This window comes from Hemiscyllium ocellatum, chromosome 2 (assembly GCF_020745735.1).
Source record: "Hemiscyllium ocellatum isolate sHemOce1 chromosome 2, sHemOce1.pat.X.cur, whole genome shotgun sequence".
Classification (NCBI taxonomy): domain Eukaryota; kingdom Metazoa; phylum Chordata; class Chondrichthyes; order Orectolobiformes; family Hemiscylliidae; genus Hemiscyllium; species Hemiscyllium ocellatum.
This window is the reverse complement of record NC_083402.1, coordinates 22,221,654-22,244,883: the sequence shown is the minus strand read 5'-3', so window position 1 is coordinate 22,244,883 and position 23,230 is coordinate 22,221,654. Positions and strand designations below refer to the sequence as shown.

The following is a 23,230-nucleotide window of genomic DNA, read 5'->3' as shown; positions in this document are numbered from 1 at the left end:
GGGAATCACGCATTTAAGAAAGAAATTTGGAGGAATTTCACCTCAGAGTGGTAAATCTGTCGAATTCTTTACTGCAGAGAGCTGGCCAGCGACATCTATACCCATGAGAATTTTTTTTAAAAAAACGCATAGGTAGAGAATTAGTGACCCAATAGCAAACAGAGCGTTAGGATAAGAGGACATTTTCAGAATGACAACCTGCAAATAATAGGGTGTCTCTGAGGCCATTGTTAAATATATTCAAGACAGAGATAGACTTTTAATCTTTAAGGGAATCACGGTTTACAGGGAAATGACAGGAAAGTGGAGTTGAGAATTATCAGATCAGCCATAACTCCTTGAATGGCAGAGAACACTTCATCTGAATGGCCTACTTTGGCTCCCATACCTTACAATTTTACTGCTGAACCAACACCTAAATATTAGGTTATCTGGTTATTTATCATGTTGCAATTGTGGAACTTTACTGCATTTAAATTAGCTGCCATGTTTATTATGTCACTACAATGGCTCAAATGTACTTGATTGGCTGTATAATCTTTGAGATGTTCTGATATAATGAGAAGCATCAAATCAAATACAAACATATGAAATCTTTATCTAATACAAAGAACTTCGGTGTTTTAAATGCTGTCATATGACAGGATTGCAACATCAGTAAAGCATCTTATTGCAATGCAAAATAGTTCTGTCCTCTCAGGATGGTTCATTTGTGCTTGCATTTGTTCTTAGTAGTCATAGAGATGTACAGCATGGAAACAGACCCTTCGGTCCAACCCGTCTATGCCGACCAGATATCCCAACTCAATCTAGTCCCACCTGCCAGTGCTCGGCCCATATCCCTCCAAACATGGACTTCAACAGTTTCCTCATTTCCCCTTCCCCCACCTCACCCTAGTTCCAAACTTCCAGCTCAGTACTGTCCCCATGACTTGTCCTACCTGCCTATCTTCTTTTCCACCTATCCACTCCACCCTCCTCCCTGACCTATCACCTTCATCCTCTCCCCCACTCACCTATTGTACTCTCTGCTACTTTCTCCCCACCCCCACCCTCCTCTAGCTTACCTCTCCATCCTTCAGGCTCTCTGTCTTTATTATGATGAAAGGTCGATTTTACTGCTCCTTGGATGCTGCCTGAACTGCTGTGCTCTTCCAGCACCATTAATCCAGAATCTGGTTTCCAGCATCTGCAATCATTATTTTTATCTTCTCTCCAAACCCTCCTATTCATGTACCCATCCAAATGCCTCTTAAATATTGCAATTGTACCAGCCTCCACCACTTCCTCTGGCAGCTCATTCCATACACGTACCACCCTATGCGTGAAAAAGTTGCCCCATAGGTCTCTTTTATATCTTTCCCCTCTCACCCTAAACCTATGCCGTCTAGTTCAGGACTCCTCGACCCCCAGGGAAAAGATTTTGCCTATTTATCCTATCCATGCCCCTCATAATTTTGTAAACCTCGAGAAGGTCACCCCTCAGCCTCCAATGCTCCAGAGAAAACAGCCCCAGCCTGTTCAGATCCTTCAATCTCGTCAACATCCTTGTAAGTCTTTTCTGAACCCTTTCAAGTTTCACAACATCTTTCCGATAGGAAGGAGACCAGAACTGCATGCCATATTTCAACAGTGGCCTAACTGTACAGCTGTCCTGTACAGCCGCAACATGACCTCCCAACTTCTGTACTCAATACTCTGACCAATAAAAGAAAGCATACCAAACACCTTCTTCACTATCCTATCTACCTGCGACTCCACTTTCAAGGAGCTATGAACCTGCACTCCAAGGTCTCTGTGTTCAGCAACACTCCTGAGGACTTTACCATTAACTGTGTCAATCCTGCTAAAATTTGCTTTCCCAAAATACAGCACCTCGCATTTATCTGAATTAAACTCCATCTGCCACTTCTTAACCCATTGGCCCATCTGGTCCAGATCCTGTTGTAATCTGAGGTAACCCTCTTCGCTGTCCACTACATCTCTAATTTTGGTGTCATCTGCAAACTTACTAAATGTACCTCTTATATTCGCATCAAAATCATTTATGTAAATGACAAAAAGTAGAGGGCCCAGCACCGATCCTTGTGGCACTCCATTGGTCACAGGCCTCCAGTCTGAAAAACAACCCTCCACCACCACCCACTGTCTTCTACCTTTGAGCCAGTTCTGTATCCAAATGAATAGTTCTCCCTGTATTCCATGAGATCTAACCTTGCTAATCAGTCTCCCATGTCGAAAGCCTTACTGAAATCCATAAAGATCACATCTACTGGTTTGCCTTCATCAATCTTCTTTGTTACTTCCTCAAAAAAACTCAATCAAGTTTGTGAGACGTGATTTCCCACGCACAAAGCCATGTTGACTATCCCGAATCAGTCCTTGACTGTCCAAATACATGTACATCCTGTCCCTCAGGATTCCCTCCAACAACTTGCCTACTATCGAGGTCAGGCTTACTGGTCTATAGTTCCCTGGCTTGTCTTTATCGCCCTTCTTAAACAGTGGCACCACATTTGCCAACCTCCAGTCTTCTGGCACCTCACCTGTGACTATCGATGATACAAATATCTCAGCATGAGGCCTAGCAATCACTTCTCTAGCTTCCCAGAGTTCTCGGGTACACCTGATCAGGTCCTGGAGATTTATCCACCTCTAACCGTTTCAAGATATCCAGCACTTCCTCCTCTATAATCTAGACATTTTGCAAGATGCCACCATCTATTTCCCTGCAGTCTATATCTTCCATATCCTTTTCCATAGTAAATACTGATGCAAAATATTCATTTAGTATCTCCCCCATTTTCTCTGGCTCCACACAAAGACCGCCTTGCTGATCTTTGAGGGGCCCTATTCTTTTTTTTTTAGATTAGACTTACAGTGTGGAAACAGGCCCTTCGGCCCAACAAGCCCACACCGACCCGCCGAAGCGCAACCCACCCATACCCCTACATTTACCCCTTACCTAACACTAGGGGCAATTTAGCTTGACCAATTCACCTGACCCGCACATCTTTGTGACTGTGGGAGGAAACCGGAGCACCCGGAGGAAACCCACGCAGACACGGGGAGAACGTGCAAACTCCACACAGTCAGTCGCCTGAGTCGGGAATCGAACCCGGGACTACAGGCGCTGTGAGGCAGCAGTGCTAACCACTGTGCCACCGTGCCGCCCACTGTGCCACCGTGCCGCCCTAGTTACCCTTTAGTCCTTCTTTTTCTTAACCAAACCCTCAATTTCTTTAGTCATCCAGTATTCCCTATACCTACCTGCCTTCCCTTTCACCCTGACAGGAATGTACTTTCTCTGGACTCTTGTTATCTCATTTCTGAAGTCTTCCCATTTTTCAGCCATCCCTTTACGTGCGAACATCTGCCTCCAATCAGCTTTTGAAGGTTCTTACCTAATACCGTCAAAATTAGCCTTCCTCCAATTTAGAACTTCAACTTTTAGATCTGGTCTGTCCTTTTCTATCACTATTTTAAGACAAATAGAATTATGGTTCCTGGCCCTAAAGTGCTCCCCCACTGACACCTCACCTGCCCTGCCTTATTTCCCAAGAGTAGGTCAAGTTTTGCACCTTCTCTAGTAGGTACATCCACATACTGAATCAAAAAATTGTCTTGTACACACTTAAGACATTCCTCTCCATCTAAACCTTTAATACTATGGCAGTCCCAGTCAATGTTTGGAAAGTTAAAATCCCCTACCATAACTACCCTATTATTCTTACAGATAGCTGAGATCTCCTTACAAGTTTGTTTCTCAATTTCCCTCTGACTACTGGGGTGGGGTGTCTATAATACAATCCCAATAAGGTGATCATCCCTTTCTTATTTCTCAGTTCTACCCAAATAACTTCCCTGCACGTATTTCCAGGAATATCCTCCCTCAGCACAGCTGTAATGCTATCCCTTATCAAAAATGTCACTCCCTCCTCTTTTGCCTCCCTTTCTATCCTTCCTGTAGCATTTGTATCCTGGAACATTAAGCTGCCAGTCCTGCCCATCCCTGAGCCATGTTTCTGTAATTGCTATGATATCCCAGTCTCATGTTCCTAACTATGCCCTGAGTTCATCTGCCTTCCCTGATAGGCCCCTTGCATTGAAATAAATGCAGTTTAATTTATTAGTCCTACCTTGTCCCTGCTTGCCCTGACTGTTTGACTCACTTCTGTTCTCAGCTGTCCCCATGTCAGATCGATCTCTTTCCTCACTATCTCCCTGGTTCCCAAACCTCCCCTCCCCCCCCATATTAGTAGTTTAAATCCTCCCAAGAATTTCTAGCAAATTGCCCTGCCAGTATATTAGTCCCCTTCCAATTTAGGTGCAATCCATCCTTCTTGTACAGGTCACTTCTACCCCAAAAGAGATTCCAATGATCCAAAAATGTGAATCCTTCTCCCATATACCAGCCTCTGAGGTATGCATTCATCTGCTCTATCCTCCTATTCTTGCCCTCATTAGCTCGTAGCACTGGGAGTAATCCAGATGTTACTATCCTTGAGGACCTCCTTTTTAAATTTCTACCTAACTCTCTATAATCTCCCTTCAGAGTCTCAACCTTTCCCTTCCAGTGTCGTTGGTTCCAATGTGGACAATGACCTCCTGCTGGCCCCTCTCCCCAGTGAGAACATTCTGCACCCTCTCCGAGATATCCTAAGGGAAACAATACACCATTCTACTTTTTCTCTGCTGGCCACAAAAATGTCTGTCTATACCTCTGAGTACAGAATCCCTAACACAATTGATCTCTTGGAAGCCAACGTACCCCTCGTTGTATTAGAGCCAGTCTCAATGCCAGAAACTTGTCTGTTTGTGCTACATTCCCCTGAGAATCCATCATCCCCTACATTTTCCAAAACAGCATACCTGTTTGAAATGGGTATGTCCACAAAAGACTTCTGCTCTCGCTGCCTACCTCTTTTACCCTTCCTGGAGCTAACCCATCTATGTGACTGTATCTGAGACTTTCCCCCCTTTCTATAACTGCCATCCATCACATACTGTTGCTGTTGCAAATTCCTCATCGCTTCTATCTGTCTCTCCAACCGATCCACTTGATCTGATAAGATTTGCATCCAACAGCATTTATGGCAGATATAATCTGCAGTAACCCTCAAACTCTCTTTAACCTCCCACATCTAACGAGAAGTACATATCACTGCAAAGGCCATTTTTGCTCCTTCACAATCTACAGAGCCAGAAAATAACACCATCTTATTCCTCTACAAACACTACCCCAGGTTAAATTAATAGCTATGGCTTATATTTTAAATTTAATCAAGAGACTTATCTCCAAAAACATATAATCAAGAAAGAATCCACTGTACCCACTACTGCAACCTATTCTTGGACAGACTTAAAACAACAATTAACTTATCTGGTTCTGTGCTGTGAACTTCACCCAACAGTTCCTCCAAGATTAGTTGTGAATTTCAGTGTTTGTTAATTTTCCCAGATGCACTCGATGTTCAGCGATACACGAATTCAAACAGCAAAGGTGGTAACTGTGCAGTCAGTCCCTACTAATTTGGTTTTCTTTCAAAAATATTTTCATTATGCACTTTTTTGTGCCAAACAATTTAAATGAACCAACTCAATTACCCTGGTTACACTATTCCAGAGTTCATTTTATAGACATATTTAAGATATTTTTATCTTACTCTACAAAATGTAATAACAAAGGCATAATTGCCTTTAACTTCAGTTATTTCACTTTTTTCAAAATCTCAAGTCACATTGAGCTTACGTTTTGCACTACATTTTCCCCCTGATTTTTTCTGGACATATGTTTGCAGTTGTGCAATTTTTTTCTCATTACATACTTTGCATGTTACCATTTCATTCTGAGTGTATCATACTTGCCATTTTCCTTTGCACAAACTGTTCTCCTTCTGCCCTCTTGATCAAAATTAATTAAGCTCTACTTTGTGTTTCCTTTTCTACACAAGTGCATGCCGCTTTTTGTATTCTCATGGCATTGCATTTTTTGCATGTTCTCTTCCTGCTATGTGCTATATTACTAAACCCATCTATTCTGCTCAGGAGAACTACCGAGAGCTGCAAAGGCAGAATGGCAAGATGGTGAAATGGATTGAAAAAAAAACGACAGATGGATTTCAAATGTGAGACTGGAAATATTATAAAAAGTAAAAATAACTATGGTTGAAAAGCTGGATGAAGAAGAGCAAAACGTTTGCGTTCATATTCTCATGTAGTTAAAAGCAGCACCACAAGTGATAAGGTTGGAACAAAAGCCAATGTTCACCAGTTTTAAGGCAAGTAATATAGAATATAAAAAACAAGATACATTTGTGGATCTATATCAAATCCTAATTAGAATACAATTGAAGAAGTTTTAAGAGATACAGATTAATTTTGTTTCGTACATTAAATGATCCAGGCAGAAATGTAGAGGGTTTGATCAGTAAGTTTGCAAATGAAATGAAAATTGGTTGTGTGGTAAATAACGTGGAAGAACACAGGACAATATAAATGGTCAGATGCGCAGAACAGTGGCAAATAGAATTTAATCCACGGAAGTGAGAGATGATTTATTTTGGAAGGGCTAATAAAATAAGACAGTACACACAATGTGTGATAAGAACCTATGTAGTTTAGAGGATCAGAGGAACCTTGGTGTACGTGTCCACAGATACTTGAAGGCAACAGGTCAGATGGATAAGATGATTGAGAAGGCATATAGGATACCTGCCTTTATTAGTCAAGACACTGAATACAAGAGCTGTGAGGTTATGATAGAACTGTACAAGATGTTAGTTAAGCCACAACTGTAAGCAATTCTGATCGCCACATTATAGGAAGGATATGATTGCTCTACAGACACCATAAAAAAGTTCTGGAGAATATCTGTAGTTCAGGTTGTTGATTAGATGGTTGTATTGTTCGCTGAGCTAGTTCGCAGACATTTTGTCACCATTCTAGGTAACATCATCAGTGCGCCTCCGATAAAACATTGGTGTTCTGCCCTTCTTGCTATTATGTTCGCTGGCATGCATGATATCACTTCCAGTTTTGTTTCTTCGTGGTTCATGTATATGGGCTCTAACTCTACATGTTTGTTGATGGAGTTCCGGTTTGAGTGCCAGGCTTCCAGGAATTCCCATGCATGTCTCTGTTTGGTTTGTCCTCGGATGGATACATGGTCCCAGTCGAACTGGTGTCCCTCTTTGTGTGTATGGACACCAGTGATAGTTGATCATGTGTCTTGGTGGCGAGTTAGTGTTCAAGTATCCTGATGGGTAGTTTTCTACTAGTTTGCCCTATGTAATGTTTGTGGCAGTCTTTACGTGGTTTTTAGGAGAAAGTGGTTTTTGTATATAACTGTTGGTTGTGGCTACGGGAACTTTTATACTCACTGATGAGGATCAAATCTGTGCCATAAAAATCTTTTACACTATGAGTTAATGGATCTTTATTATAGAACATTCAGAAAGTGAAGAGGATGCAGCACAGATTCACTGGGGTACTGCCTGACATGAGAATACATCTACAACAGAGAAAACTCACAGTTGACACGGCAAGTACTTAAAACTATTAACAGTGCACAGACAACAATATGATAATAAAATTGTGGACATTTTTCATACGTAGTGGCTTGATAACCCATACTTCAAAATAGCATAGGAAATAAATGTGTGGACCAAAAACACACAACTATACAAACACATGAACAAAAAACAAAAGTAGGCCACTGGGCCCTTTGAGCCTGCTCTGCCATTTGATAAGACCATGGCTGATCTGAATTTAACCTGAACGTTACATATATTCAATAATCTTTCAGCCCTTGGTGTAAAGAATCTATATATCTCTGCCTTAAAAGTACTTAAACATTCTACATGCATTGGAATCCCCTTTGTCAAAAGGCAAAGACACTCAACCCTCAGAGAAAATATGTTTCCTCCACTCTGTTTTAAATGGGCGCCCCTGCATTTTTAATCTATGACCCCTAATTCTAGATCCTACCATAACAGTAATCATGTTTTCACCATCCACCCATCAAATTCAGTTCTAAAGTTCAGATATTTTGATAAGAAACTTGTGATTTACTTTCAGAGATTAAAACACCATATAAATTGATAAATAAAATTAGAAAGAATATCTAAAAAATAAACAAAAAAAGATTAAGTTTATACATATTTACCTGACATCCACTGTGGAGTCAAAGAAGGAAATCAAATCATTGGTCAGCTGGATTTCTAAAACTGCTGCAGCTCCATCCTTGTGCCTTCTCCCAGATGAATTGATACACACTGAACCATGCATACCAAAATGTATCCTGTAATGGCATATGAATGATATTTTTACTTATTTCAAACTAAGGGCATGCCAGAATTTTCCTTGAATGCCCCTCTCGACAAACTCTCCATAGTGAAAGATAAAATCAAATCAAAAACTTCTGGTTATCCTTAACCTATGTTCATTTACTGGTGTCTGCATTAATGAAAAATTACTCAGGAAAATATTTTTTAAAAATAATGATACACTCACTTTTAAATAAACATTGAATTGATGAAAATTTTCAAATACGAATTAGTCTGCAAGTCTGCAGAGCCAGAGAACTGAGACAAAATTAGACATTGCAAGCAGATATTAGCAGGTCTGGGAGCATCCATGAGAAGCGTGCAGAGTTAACATTTCAAATCTGGTGACTCACCATCAGAACTGATAATAGATAGGAAAAGGCAGTACTCATGCTGACAAAGAGGTTTGGTGGGCAGGGTGTTGTGTGTGGGGGCCAAAGAGCTGTGGCGATAGTTTGCGAGAAACACCGTGCAAGATATGAAAGATCAGAGGTTGGGAGGCACAAGGAGTGGTAGTTGTTTCTTGACAGTAGACCTGATGAGAAGAGAGGCTGAATAAGTGATAATGACAACTGAGATTAGGAAAGAATGGGTTGGCTGCACTGCATCATGTCATGACAGGGGCAGGGTGTGGGGGTGGGTAAAAAAACATAAAAAGAAGAATTATTCTTTAAAGTGATTGAACACTGTGTTGAGTTCTAGAGTCTACAAGGAAATGAGAATGTGTTCTTCAAGCTTTCGCTGAGAGTAACTGGAACACTACAGCAGCACTGTGACAGAAATGTAGGAACACTGGTGTTTCGAAGTGGCAGGAAACTGGAAGTTTGAGATCATATCTATGGACAGACCGTAGATGTTCTGCAAAGCAATCACCCAGTCTGCATTTTGTCTCCCCAATATAGAGGAGGCCATTTGTGAACAGCAAATACAGTCAACTAGATTGAATAATGTGCAGATAAATCGCTGCTTCACCTGAAAGGTATGTCTGGGGCCTTGGATAGTGAGAATGAAGGAAATAAATGGGCAAGTAATACACCAAGACTCTTAAGATATCTTAGGGCTGTAATTTAGGAGAGGTGATAGCCTTTTGGTAATAGCACAGGACTGATAATTCAGAGACCCAGGTAATGTTCTGGGGAGCAGGTTCGAATCCCCCCCACAGCAGATGATGGAATTTTAATGCAATAAAAATCTGGAATTAATGAATCCATTGCCAATTGTTGGAAAAACCCATGTGGTTCACTAATGTCCTTTAGGGAAGGAAACCGCTATCCTCACCTTGTCTGATCTATATGTAACTACAGACCCACAACAATGCCGCTGACTCTTAACTGCCTTCTGGGCAATTAGAGATGAGCAATAAATGCTGCCTAGCCAGCAATTCCCTTATCCCCTGAATGAATAAAAAAAAAGATTATCAAGGTCTAGTGGAACAAGTCAGATATAAAGATCATGTAAATGTTGGAATTGGCATTGTTTAAGTTGGAGTTCAGTGTTTTGTTCACAAACAGTCGAGTTCTATTCTCAATACAAGCCAAAATACTGACATGCAAACACATTCCAGATATCATTTATCCACAGCAGTTCTACTGTATGATTTTTGAAGTTGTCACTGAAGCTTCAAAAAATGGTTTTCCCAATTTTTTTTCAATGATACAAGAACTGTTCTTACTGGCTCAATACATTATAAATAAAACACTGCAATTAATTTGATTCAGCAATAAATACATTCCACAAAGCAATAAGAAAGAGACTATACTAACTATTTGATCTCTATGATATTGATACATTGAGCAAATATATTACGGATACATTTTTGTTAAATTACAATTCCCAATGACTAAGTAATTAAACCATGCAATTCGATACATTGCAGCAATATTTATAAATATTTTAAAAATCTGCAGCTCACTAAGATAACCCTCAGCACTTCATAAGTACTACTTATTTTGAAATTCTTGCGTGCATATTTATAATTACTCCAACATAGGTGGTGATTAAGAGCAACAACCCAGGTCAGAACTCTCAGTCAATACTTGTTCTTTTCAGGGGACTCAGTGGAGACATTATCATTGAATTCAGCCATGGAAAAATTGAACTTGAATCTTACATTTCAGTGTCCAACATTTTTGCAGGATTGTTACAATAAACAGAGTCTTTCAACAAGGGTGTACTTTATTCAGTTAAAAAAGAGACAGACTACCTTAGCGTAGTTAGGCCAAAGAAAATGAAAAGTTCCTTGCCCAATGTCTTCACATCAGTGTAAACCTTTCCTTTGAGGAGTAGGATTCCATTCTGACAAGAAACAGATCCATTAATTTGAGTGATCTGGAGAAAGAATAAAAAGGTAAATCTCCAAGTTTATTTTTCAGTTCCAATAAAAGATCATTGATCTGAAACATAAACTTTTAACCTCTCTCGCTCATTTGCAGTTCTGAAGCAGAACATAACTAGGGCATTTACATTTTTATGTGCTTAAAGAGTTCAATCATTTAAATTAAGCAACTTTACTCTATCCTCATTTTAAAGTCGTATATCTTCAGCATTTTTCAATGATATCTCAACTATAATTAGAAGTCAGAAGAAAATGTTAAGAGTACAGGAACTATGGGAGGCCATTCAGCCCTTCAAGCCTGTTCATGGTTTACTTGTACCTTAACTCCTTGACTTGTACCTTTGAGTCCCTTTGCTAAACAAAAATATACAAATCTCAGTTTAGAACAGGACATAGTCTTAGAATAAAGTGGTGTAAATTTAAGACTGAGATGAGGGAGTATTTCTTCTCTTGGCAGGCTGAAAGTCTTCTGAAATACTGCTACTGAGAGCTGTGGAAGGCAGAGTTCTCATATATATTTAAGGCTGAGATAGATAGATTCTTCATTAGTCAGGGAATCAAGGGTTATGGGGAAAACATATGAAAGTGGATATGAGAAACCTTAGATCAGTCATGATCCTATTGAATGACAAAGCAGGCTCAAGGGACCAAATGGCCTACTCCTATTTCCATTTCTTATGGTCTCGGTGCTTTTGATTTTACTCATCCTCAACAGGTTTTTAGGGGAAGTAGCAGATTTCTCTTGACTTTCGTGAGTTATTTTGCTGACATGAATGCAGAACAGCCCGATTTTAATTGTTTTTATATGCCTATTCCTGGATATGGGCAGAGCTGACTAAGCCACCATTTACTGTACATCCCCAAAAGCCCTTCAAAAGATGCTGGTGTCTTCTTGAAATCCACAGACATGGACTGCTAAACATTTGCAGCTCAGGTGGCCATTCAACTCATTGCATCTGCACCGGTCACAACAAAGATCTAACCACACTAATCCCAATTTCCAGCTCTTGGGCCATGTCCTTATAGTTTTTCTGATCCGGTGTCACTGAAAGAACAGCACTACTGTTCGAAATCAGGATGGTAAGTAGCTTGGAGGGGAATTTACGGGTCAGATTCCATGCAACTGTTGTCCTTGTCCTTCTCAGTGTTACAGATCACAAGTTGGAAGGTGCTGTTGGGGGAGATTTTGGGCCGCAATATATCTTGCGGGTGGAACGCACAGTGGTAAAGGAAAGGAACGTAGAAGGTGGTGAATGGGGAGTCAATCAAAGGGGGTGCTTTGTCCAGAATAGTGGTGAGCTTATCATATTGTTGGAGCTGAACTCATGCAGGGAAGTGAATGATCTAAAAAGCACAAGTTTGAAATGTGATGGAATATGCCCAACGCGCCTGGACAAATGCAGCTCCAAGAACCTTTACTGACTGTCACTGATGACAGTCCACCGCATGGACAGTGACGGTCAATATAGACACCATCCCTGTATTGACAGTCACTGCATGTACTGCTGCTATTTTGCCAGACACTTTCCATACCTGCCCTTTATTGAGAAGACGTGTTGGCCGAGTGGTATCATCATCGGACTGTTATTCCAGACATCCAGATATTCCTATACTGCCCCAACACCGACAGTCCCTGCCCACACCGCCCCCTACACCGACAGTCCCTGCCCACACCGCCCCCTACACCGACAGTCCCTGCCCACACCGCCCCCTACACCGACAGGCACTGCCCACACCGCCCCCTACACCGACAGGCACTGCCCACACCGCCCCCTACACCGACAGGCACTGCCCACACCGCCCCCTACACCGACAGGCACTGCCCACACCGCCCCCTACACCGACAGTCCCTGTCCACACCGCCCCCTACACCGACAGTCCCTGTCCACACCGCCCCCTACACCGACAGGCACTGTCCACACCGCCCCCTACACCGACAGGCACTGTCCACACCGCCCCCTACACTGACAGGCACTGCCCACACCGCCCCCTACACTGACAGGCACTGTCCACACCGCCCCCTACACTGACAGTCCCTGTCCACACCGCCCCCTACACCGACAGTCCCTGTCCACACCGCCCCCTACACCGACAGTCCCTGTCCACACCGCCCCCTACACCGACAGGCACTGTCCACACCGCCCCCTACACCGACAGGCCCTGTCCACACCGCCCCCTACACCGACAGGCACTGTCCACACCGCCCCCTACACCGACAGGCACTGTCCACACCGCCCCCTCCACCGACAGGCACTGTCCACACCGCCCCCTACACCGACAGGCACTGTCCACACCGCCCCCTACACTGACAGTCCCTGTCCACACCGCCCCCTACACTGACAGTCACTGTCCACACCGCCCCCTACACTGACAGGCACTGCCCACACCGCCCCCTACACTGACAGGCACTGTCCACACCGCCCCCTACACTGACAGGCACTGTCCACACCGCCCCCTACACTGACAGTCCCTGTCCACACCGCCCCCTACACTGACAGGCACTGCCCACACCGCCCCCTACACTGACAGGCACTGTCCACACCGCCCCCTACACTGACAGGCACTGCCCACACCGCCCCCTACACTGACAGTCCCTGTCCACACCGCCCCCTACACTGACAGTCCCTGTCCACACCGCCCCCTACACCGACAGGCACTGTCCACACCGCCCCCTACACCGACAGGCACTGTCCACACCGCCCCCTACACCGACAGGCACTGTCCACACCGCCCCCTACACCGACAGGCACTGTCCACACCGCCCCCTACACCGACAGGCACTGTCCACACCGCCCCTTACACCGACAGTCACTGTCCACACCGCCCCCTACACTGACAGGCACTGTCCACACCGCCCCCTACACTGACAGGCACTGCCCACACCGCCCCCTACACTGACAGGCACTGTCCACACCGCCCCCTACACTGACAGGCACTGCCCACACCGCCCCCTACACTGACAGTCCCTGTCCACACCGCCCCCTACACTGACAGTCCCTGTCCACACCGCCCCCTACACCGACAGGCACTGTCCACACCGCCCACTACACCGACAGGCACTGTCCACACCGCCCACTACACCGACAGGCACTGTCCACACCGCCCCCTACACCGACAGTCCCTGTCCACACCGCCCCCTACACCGACAGGCACTGTCCACACCGCCCCCTACACCGACAGGCACTGTCCACACCGCCCCCTACACCGACAGGCACTGTCCACACCGCCCCCTACACTGACAGTCCCTGTCCACACCGCCCCCTACACCGACAGTCCCTGTCCACACCGCCCCCTACACCGACAGGCACTGTCCACACCGCCCCCTACACTGACAGGCACTGTCCACACCGCCCCCTACACCGACAGGCACTGTCCACACCGCCCCCTACACCGACAGGCACTGTCCACACCGCCCCCTACACTGACAGGCACTGTCCACACCGCCCCCTACACCGACAGGCACTGTCCACACCGCCCCCTACACCGACAGGCACTGTCCACACCGCCCCCTACACCGACAGGCACTGTCCACACCGCCCCCTACACTGACAGGCACTGTCCACACCGCCCCCTACACTGACAGTCCCTGTCCACACCGCCCCCTACACTGACAGTCACTGTCCACACCGCCCCCTACACCGACAGGCACTGTCCACACCGCCCCCTACACTGACAGGCACTGTCCACACCGCCCCCTACACCGACAGGCACTGTCCACACCGCCCCCTACACCGACAGTCCCTGTCCACACCGCCCCCTACACCGACAGTCCCTGTCCACACCGCCCCCTACACTGATAGTCCCTGTCCACACCGCCCCCTACACTGACAGGCACTGCCCACACCGCCCCCTACACTGACAGTCACTGTCCACACCGCCCCCTACACTGACAGGCCCTGTCCACACCGCCCCCTACACTGACAGGCCCTGTCCACACCGCCCCCTACACTGATAGTCCCTGTCCACACCGCCCCCTACACTGACAGGCACTGCCCACACCGCCCCCTACACTGACAGTCACTGTCCACACCGCCCCCTACACTGACAGGCCCTGTCCACACCGCCCCCTACACTGACAGGCCCTGTCCACACCGCCCCCTACACTGATAGTCCCTGTCCACACCGCCCCCTACACTGACAGGCCCTGTCCACACCGCCCCCTACACTGATAGTCCCTGTCCACACCGTCCCCTACACTGACAGGCACTGTCCACACCGCCCCCTACACCGACAGTCCCTGTCCACACCGCCCCCTACACTGACAGGCACTGTCCACACCGCCCCCTACACCGACAGGCACTGTCCACACCGCCCCCTACACCGACAGGCACTGTCCACACCGCCCCCTACACCGACAGGCACTGTCCACACCGCCCCCTACACCGACAGGCACTGTCCACACCGCCCCCTACACCGACAGGCACTGTCCACACCGCCCCCTACACCGACAGGCACTGTCCACACCGCCCCCTACACCGACAGGCACTGTCCACACCGCCCCCTACACCGACAGGCACTGTCCACACCGCCCCCTACACCGACAGGCACTGTCCACACCGCCCCCTACACCGACAGGCACTGTCCACACCGCCCCCTACACTGACAGGCACTGTCCACACCGCCCCCTACACTGACAGTCCCTGTCCACACCGCCCCCTACACTGACAGTCCCTGTCCACACCGCCCCCTACACCGACAGTCACTGTCCACACCGCCCCCTACACCGACAGGCACTGTCCACACCGCCCCCTACACTGACAGGCACTGTCCACACCGCCCCCTACACCGACAGGCACTGTCCACACCGCCCCCTACACCGACAGTCCCTGTCCACACCGCCCCCTACACCGACAGTCCCTGTCCACACCGCCCCCTACACTGATAGTCCCTGTCCACACCGCCCCCTACACTGACAGGCACTGCCCACACCGCCCCCTACACTGACAGTCACTGTCCACACCGCCCCCTACACTGACAGGCCCTGTCCACACCGCCCCCTACACTGACAGGCCCTGTCCACACCGCCCCCTACACTGATAGTCCCTGTCCACACCGCCCCCTACACTGACAGTCCCTGTCCACACCGCCCCCTACACTGATAGTCCCTGTCCACACCGCCCCCTACACTGACAGGCACTGCCCACACCGCCCCCTACACTGACAGTCACTGTCCACACCGCCCCCTACACTGACAGGCCCTGTCCACACCGCCCCCTACACTGACAGGCCCTGTCCACACCGCCCCCTACACTGATAGTCCCTGTCCACACCGCCCCCTACACTGACAGGCCCTGTCCACACCGCCCCCTACACTGATAGTCCCTGTCCACACCGTCCCCTACACTGACAGGCACTGTCCACACCGCCCCCTACACCGACAGTCCCTGTCCACACCGCCCCCTACACTGACAGTCCCTGTCCACACCGCCCCCTACACCGATAGTCCCTGTCCACACCGCCCCCTACACCGATAGTCCCTGTCCACACCGCCCCCTACACTGATAGTCCCTGTCCACACCGCCCCCTACACCGACAGTCCCTGTCCACACCGCCCCCTACACCGACAGTCCCTGTCCACACCGCCCCCTACACTGACAGTCCCTGTCCACACCGCCCCCTACACTGATAGTCCCTGTCCACACCGCCCCCTACACTGACAGTCCCTGTCCACACCGCCCCCTACACCGACAGTCCCTGTCCACACCGCCCCCTACACTGACAGTCCCTGTCCACACCGCCCCCTACACTGATAGTCCCTGTCCACACCGCCCCCTACACTGACAGGCACTGTCCACACCGCCCCCTACACTGACAGTCCCTGTCCACACCGCCCCCTACACTGATAGTCCCTGTCCACACCGCCCCCTACACTGACAGTCCCTGTCCACACCGCCCCCTACACCGACAGTCCCTGTCCACACCGCCCCCTACACCGACAGGCACTGTCCACACCACCCTTACACTGATAGTTACTTTATATTGACAGAGTTTATTGTGATATACTCCATTCCTACCACTCACCAGGCTCCCTCTCAGCTCCACTACTCGCTGCCCTTGCTTCACCCGGCTCCTGATCTTCTCTCCATTTAGGGTACAACCTGGGCCTTCCACCATGTCCAATGAGGTCAGCGAACAACAGGAACCAGCAACGACACAGAGTGAAGGAACCCGCCAAAACCAGTTCAAACGGGCAGCCGGCATGGAGCATGCGCCCAGCGCACAGCGGCCGGCACAGAGCATGCGCCTCAGTGAAAGAACTTCCACGGATTTGGGACGGGGCATGCGTTTCAGCGATTCCCATGAGCACCACTGCCGGTACAGAGCATGCGCTTCTGCTCAACATTTGCCCCGTCGCCAGCATTTGGGCATGCGCAGTGAAAAACCCGCCTAAATAATCAAACGTGGGGTGGAACTGCGTCTGCGCAAGTACAGTGTGGGTGACATTGATTGTATTGTGGACCTATTCCTGCAGGTCAATGAAGCTGATAAGGGCTGAGTCCATTAGAAAAGAGTATTTATACTACTTCAATGAAACAAAGAACTGCGGGTGTTGCAAACCTGAAAGAGAAACTCAAATTGCTGTTTTTGGTCCTGGATGTGAAGTGTCCCTTTGAGGTCATATCAGTTTTCAGCCCCTATCTGATCTGCCTCTGCCTTCACATCCTGCCCTGTCCCCATCTTATCTCTACCTTTCTGCCCCACAACAATATTGATATCAGCCCACCTTACATAAAACCCCCACCTACCCCCTTACTCTGTCTGCATCTTACATGTGGCATAGGCATTCTCACTCAGGAGTGGCAGGAGGCTGGGAGTACACAGCAAGCCAGGCACCATCAGGAGATGGAGAAGTTGATGTTTTTGGTGTAACCCTTCTTCATGACTCCAGCATCTGCAATTTCTTTTTGTCTCTAAGCAGCCTGACTGGAACAGGAAACCTGCAGAAAGGATTTTAAGCATGTCCAGTAGTTATTATTTGCAGGATGTCAGAAGCATCTAGCTCCAGCAGTGGCGTAATGATGAAGTCACTGGAATAGCATTCCAGTGTCCTTGGCATACAGGCGTGGGTTTGAACCCCACAATGGCAGATACTGAAATTTGAATTCCACAAAAACCTGATTCCTCCCCCACATTATTCCCAGTCCTCACCTTCCAACTCAGCTCCACCCTCTTGACCTGTCCATCGCCCTTCCCATCTATCTGCTCCACCCTCCTCTCCTACTTATCACCTTCTCCCCCACCTAATGCATTCTTAGCTCGCTTCCCCTGAACCCCAAGCCCTCCCATTTATCTCTCAGCCTCCCTGGCCCACAAGTTTCATTCCTGATGAAGGGCTTATGTCCAAAATGTTGACTCTCCGCCTCGGATGCTGCCTGACCTATTGTGCTCTTCCGGCACCATACTCTCAACTTAAAACAAAACTGTCTCATGGTGATCATTGTGATGAATAATGTAAGTCCCCATCAAATGCCTTTTAAAAAGTCTAATCTGCTGTTCTTACTCGGTTTGCCCTATATATGACTTCAGACCCACACAATGTGATTGAATCTTAACTGATTCATAAAATGAGCCAGCAAAAGGCCATTGGAATGGGCAACAACTGGTGGCAAGCCCCCATAAATTAATAAAAAATCCCTCATGTTGAAGTCATATCCCTGAAACTAGGGTTTCTCTTGTGACATTTTGCTGCACTATTTCCAGGACTTGAAATGGCTCTTATGTTTGTTTGTAATGAGGTGGTATAATGATATGTATATATGCATGTGGATGTCTTTGGAAATTTTAAAAGTTATAAGAATGTACTTGCATTGAATTATTACTCAAGCAAAACACAAGAGAATTCAGATTAAGAAATAGAGTTGAGTTGACCTTTGCTCACTCTGGGATATGAGTCTGCCTATCAATCAATTTAGTTAAATCAACATACAAAATAAATTATCATTTGTAATTCATTATGGTGTATGCCAAATAAATGTACTTTATCAGTTCAGGTTATTGCAATAGATGGGTCAGACCTAACATTTGGGTATGTGTCCTTCAACTCACACTGAACCCAAACTCAGATTTTCAGTGACATTTTTTCCAGTAATCTATTTCTCATTATGGTTGTTTATTCAATTTTTTAATTCACTTCTCATAATGCTTTAATGACAGTTTGGCTTCCACTCACTTGATCCTGTTCTGTATCATTTTGTTTTTGTCAGCTCTGTTGGAATAGTGCTTCTATTGACTATATTTTATTATTTAATTGAACAACTTAACTAGTTTTTGTGACTTCTGTGCTGAACAGAGGAGAGAACATCAGTGCTAGAGAATGGGTAAAATTTGGATGTAGTGTCCAATGTCTGCTTAAACTTACAGAGTAATTGTGTCAGTGGTTTTGCTCACCTCCAGCGTAACTGCAATATTGATTTTTCCAAGGCTAACCAAGCTTACGGTCTCCTCTTTCTCTCTTAGTAACTGCTTAGTTTTGGGGCAAAATGCATGCATTACAACAGACATCTGGAGCAAGTGGGACTCGAACCCAGGCCTCTTGGACCAGAGATAGCGACACCACCATGCCATATGCCCTAGATTAAGATAATCACAATGCATGAGTTGCAGTTTGTAAGTTCATATGAACTTTGTCTGATCCTGCTACCATTTTTCAAGTGCACCACTATTAAATCTTTTATAATGGACTAACATTTCCCCACTGCTTATCTCAGGCAAACTGGCCCTGTTTCTGTCTACCCCATTTTAAAAAGTGTGGTTATATTATGCTATTTAACATGATAAGAACTAATAGTGTTTGTTGGAGGTATATTAACATGGATAGAGTATTAGAAGAAATTGAGGGCTACAGATGTTGGAAATCAGAGTCAAAAAGTGTGGTGCTGGAAAAGCACAGCAGGTCAGGCAGCATCCAAGGAGCAGAAGAGTCAACACTTCGGGCATAAGCCCTTCATCAGGAATGTGGGGCTGGAAAAGAGGATTGGCAAACCAAGAGAAGGCAGATTTGATGTAAGGGAGCCATTTTAAGGATAGCAGTGTATAACAAGCAGATTTCCACAGGGATCAGTGCTGGGCCACAACTATTTATAAAATATATTAATGATCTGGAAAAAGAAAATTAATACTTATAGCCAAGTGTGCAGATTACACTAAAATAGGTGAGAAAGCAAGGGGCCAAGGTGACATAGAGAGTCTGCAGAGGGATAAAGACAGGTTACCTGAGTGGTCAAAAACTTGAAAGACCGAATAAAATATGGAAAATTGTGAGATAATGCACTTTGGCAAGAGAGTAGAGCAGCTGAATAATACTTAATTGAAGAAAGATGACAAAAAGCTACTGAACAGAGGAATTTTGTCTGTGAATCAGAATAATGCAGAGAATTATTGAAACCTACAAGGTTCTTTGGGGACCTGATAGGAAGAAGTTGTTTTCCCTTGGAGTGTCTTGGACAAGAGGGCATTACCTCAAAATAAGAGATCACGCAGAATCAGATGTTGTCGACTTTGTATAATTCTTTACCACAGAAGGCTTTCAAGATTGGGTTGTTAAGTGTATTCAAGGCTGAGATAAGCAGTGTTTTAATCAGTAAGGGAATCAAGAGTTATGGGGAAAAAGCAGGAGAGTGGAGCTGATAATTATCAGATCAATCATGATTTGATTGATTGGCTGAGCAGACGTGATGGGATGAATGGCCTATGTCTTCTAGTCTTATTTCCAGTTTTGTAGTAATAAGCAATTTCTTTAAAATTTTAGAGAGCATTGATAGCTATCTGTAAGCTTTGCAGATTTCTTCTTAACAAAGTTTCCTTTAGTTATATTGTCCCAGCTGTTGTTACAATTGAACAAGTCAGGTCTCAGAATGAAACCTGGCCTGAGATCATATTTTGATTTGTTTACTTTTAAAAGTGTAACTTTATGATCTTTCACTGAAACATTGCTTCATCAATGACTTTACCTCCATAATAAGGTTAGAAGTCGAGATGTTTGTCGATGATTGCATAATATCGAATGCAACGGTAATTTATTGTCAGTTGTATTTTTAATATTTTTAATAAAAATATATTATGAAAAGTGTTTAAGTAGCAGTACTGCAGCACCATTTTAATAACATTACATATGTTAAAGAAAATGAAACAATTAAGACAAAGTCCACCTTGGCTCCAGGGCTCCTGAGGTTCAGGAAACACAACATTGCACCATCCACAAGGAATCCCAAGCCACTGCCAGAAATCAACGCCAAGGATGCCAAAAGCCACCATAAGGAATCCTGGGCCGGACCCACTCTGACACCAAATAAGCTGCTGCAAGGAATCCCAGGTCAGGTTGGACCCTCCATGCTGCTGAAGATGCTGCAGAAGCCACTATAAGGAATCCTGGGCCATTGCAATCCCCGATCCAGACCCACCTCATCACTGAAGCAATCTACCACATCATAGGACCCACCAGGACACGATTGCAATGGCCACAAGATACACCTGGATCTGCACTGCATTCTCTACAGTAGCCAGCCTCTTAATACCCCCTGTTTAACTTGCTGCTGACGTTTGTATATCCAAGTCATTGGAGTTTAAATTTATCCAAGAACTTTATAGAATACTCTAATCATGAATTTTATTAGCTTACAGGACATATAATAATAATTGGTAACCGAAAATAATATGTTTCTGTGCAGTGTTTGTAGTTTAGAATCCTTTGTTCAGCAACCCAGCATTCAGCATTGTTCATGACTCATACTGAAACAGTCCAGGGTTCAAATGTTGCAAGATCTGGACAATATTTGGGTTTGGGCTGATAAGTGGCAGGTATCATTCACACCACACAAATGCCAGGCAATGACCATCTCCAATAACAGACAATCTAATCACCACCCCTTGACAGTCAATGGTGTTAGCATCACTGAATCCCTCAGTACCAACATCCTGGGTGATACCATTGACCAGTAACTCAACTGGACTCGCCGCATAAACAGTGGGTACAAGAGCATGTCAGAGGCTAGAAATACTGCAGTGACTGACTCTACAAAGCCTGTCCACCATCTAAAGGCACATGTCAGGCATAAGATGGAATACACCTCACATGCCTGAATGGGTGTTGCTTCAACAACACTCTCAGACTTGACACCATCCAGAACAAAACAGCTCACTTGAATGGCATTGTATCCACAAGCATTTAGTCCCTCCACCATTAAGGGTCAGTAGCAGCACTGTTCACTATTGCAAGATGCACTGCGGAAATTGACAAAAGATCCTTAAATAGCATCTTCCAACCCACAACCTCTTTCATCCTGAAGGACAAGGACAGCAGATACATGGGAACTCCACCACCAGCTGCAAGCTCCTTTCCAAGCCACTCGCCTTCCTGACATGGAAATATATCACCATTCGTTCAATGTCATTAGGTCAAGATCTTGGAATTTCATTTCTAACATCTTTGAGGGTCTGTCTACATGGACTGCAGAGTTCAAGAAAGCAGCTCATCACCACCACCTTCTCAAGGGCAACCAGGGACAGGCAAGTCAGTGATGCCCACATCCCACAAGTTAATAAAACAAAACTCAATGAATACAATTTTTTAAATTTCCAGATGAGTGTTTGTTTAGAGTTTTGCAGATTATTAAAAGACTGAGAATGTTTAAGCTCTCAGTTGTGTGCGTATTCAGGGGAAAAGCTTCACAGTTCACAAGACCATAACTGAGATAAAACAGCTAAGTCAGCATTATGTAATCGTTGGTGAACATCTCCACTTCTGACCTTATAATGGAGGGAAGGTCGTTGACGAAGCTGCAGAAGATGGTTCATCTGAGGATACTACTTTGAGGAATTTCTGCAGAGATGGCCTGGAGCTGAGATGACTGATCTCCAGTAACCACAGCCATCTTCCTGTGCCAGGTTTGATTCCAACTAGTGGAGAGTTTTCCTGCTGATAACCGTTGATTCCAGTTTTGCTTGGTTCCTTGATGCCACATTCAGTTGACTGTAGCCTTGATTTGAAGAGCTTTTTCTCTCATTTCACCTCTGGTATTCAGTGTACTTAATTGGCTCAGTTAGATTTATCCCGTGTTTTGTGTACAGGACACACAAAGGCAATTTTCTGACACAAAGGTGTCTGCGTTGTAACTGTACTGAAAGAACTTGGCTGGGAGTCTGGCAAGTTCTGGAGCACATGTCTTCAGTACTATTGCAGGAATGTTGTTGGGCCTGTGGTATCTACAGTATCTGGAGCCTCTAACCATTTCTTGATATCACATACAGTGAATTGAATTGCCTCAAGACTGAGGATCACTGGTGAAGGCTGAGATGAATCATCCACTTTGCACTTCTGACTGAAGATTGCTGGAAATGCTTCAGACTTTTGCATTTATGCATTAGGCTTTTTCACTATTGAGAATGAGGATATTTGCGGAATCTCCTTCTCCACTGAGTGGTTAAATCTGCACCACCATTCATGACTGCAGAGTCAGAGTCATACAGCACAGAAAAGGCCTTTCAGCCTATTTAGTCTACACTGGTAATAATATCACTAAAAGCGTGCTAATTCGAATTTCCCCACTTGTCCATATTCTTTAATATTATG

General features: G+C 45.7%; 1 protein-coding gene across 3 annotated transcripts in view; it reads right to left on the bottom strand.

Moving 5' to 3' along the window:
- The window catches only part of neil3 (nei-like DNA glycosylase 3), a 54,212-nt gene extending 37,368 nt beyond the window's left edge, over positions 1-16,844 (bottom strand). The window contains exons 1-3 of one of the 3 annotated variants that reach the window (XM_060843127.1): positions 16,684-16,844; positions 10,531-10,655; positions 8,168-8,302 (exon numbers count right to left, since the gene is read on the bottom strand). In XM_060843127.1, the coding sequence (XP_060699110.1) occupies positions 8,168-8,302; positions 10,531-10,655; positions 16,684-16,776 (353 nt within the window). In that variant the 5' untranslated portion in view covers positions 16,777-16,844. The remainder of the gene's footprint in view (positions 1-8,167; positions 8,303-10,530; positions 10,656-16,683) is intronic. The other 2 variants (XM_060843135.1, XM_060843141.1) reach the window with 2 other exon arrangements.
- Positions 16,845-23,230: the final 6,386 nt, after the last annotated feature.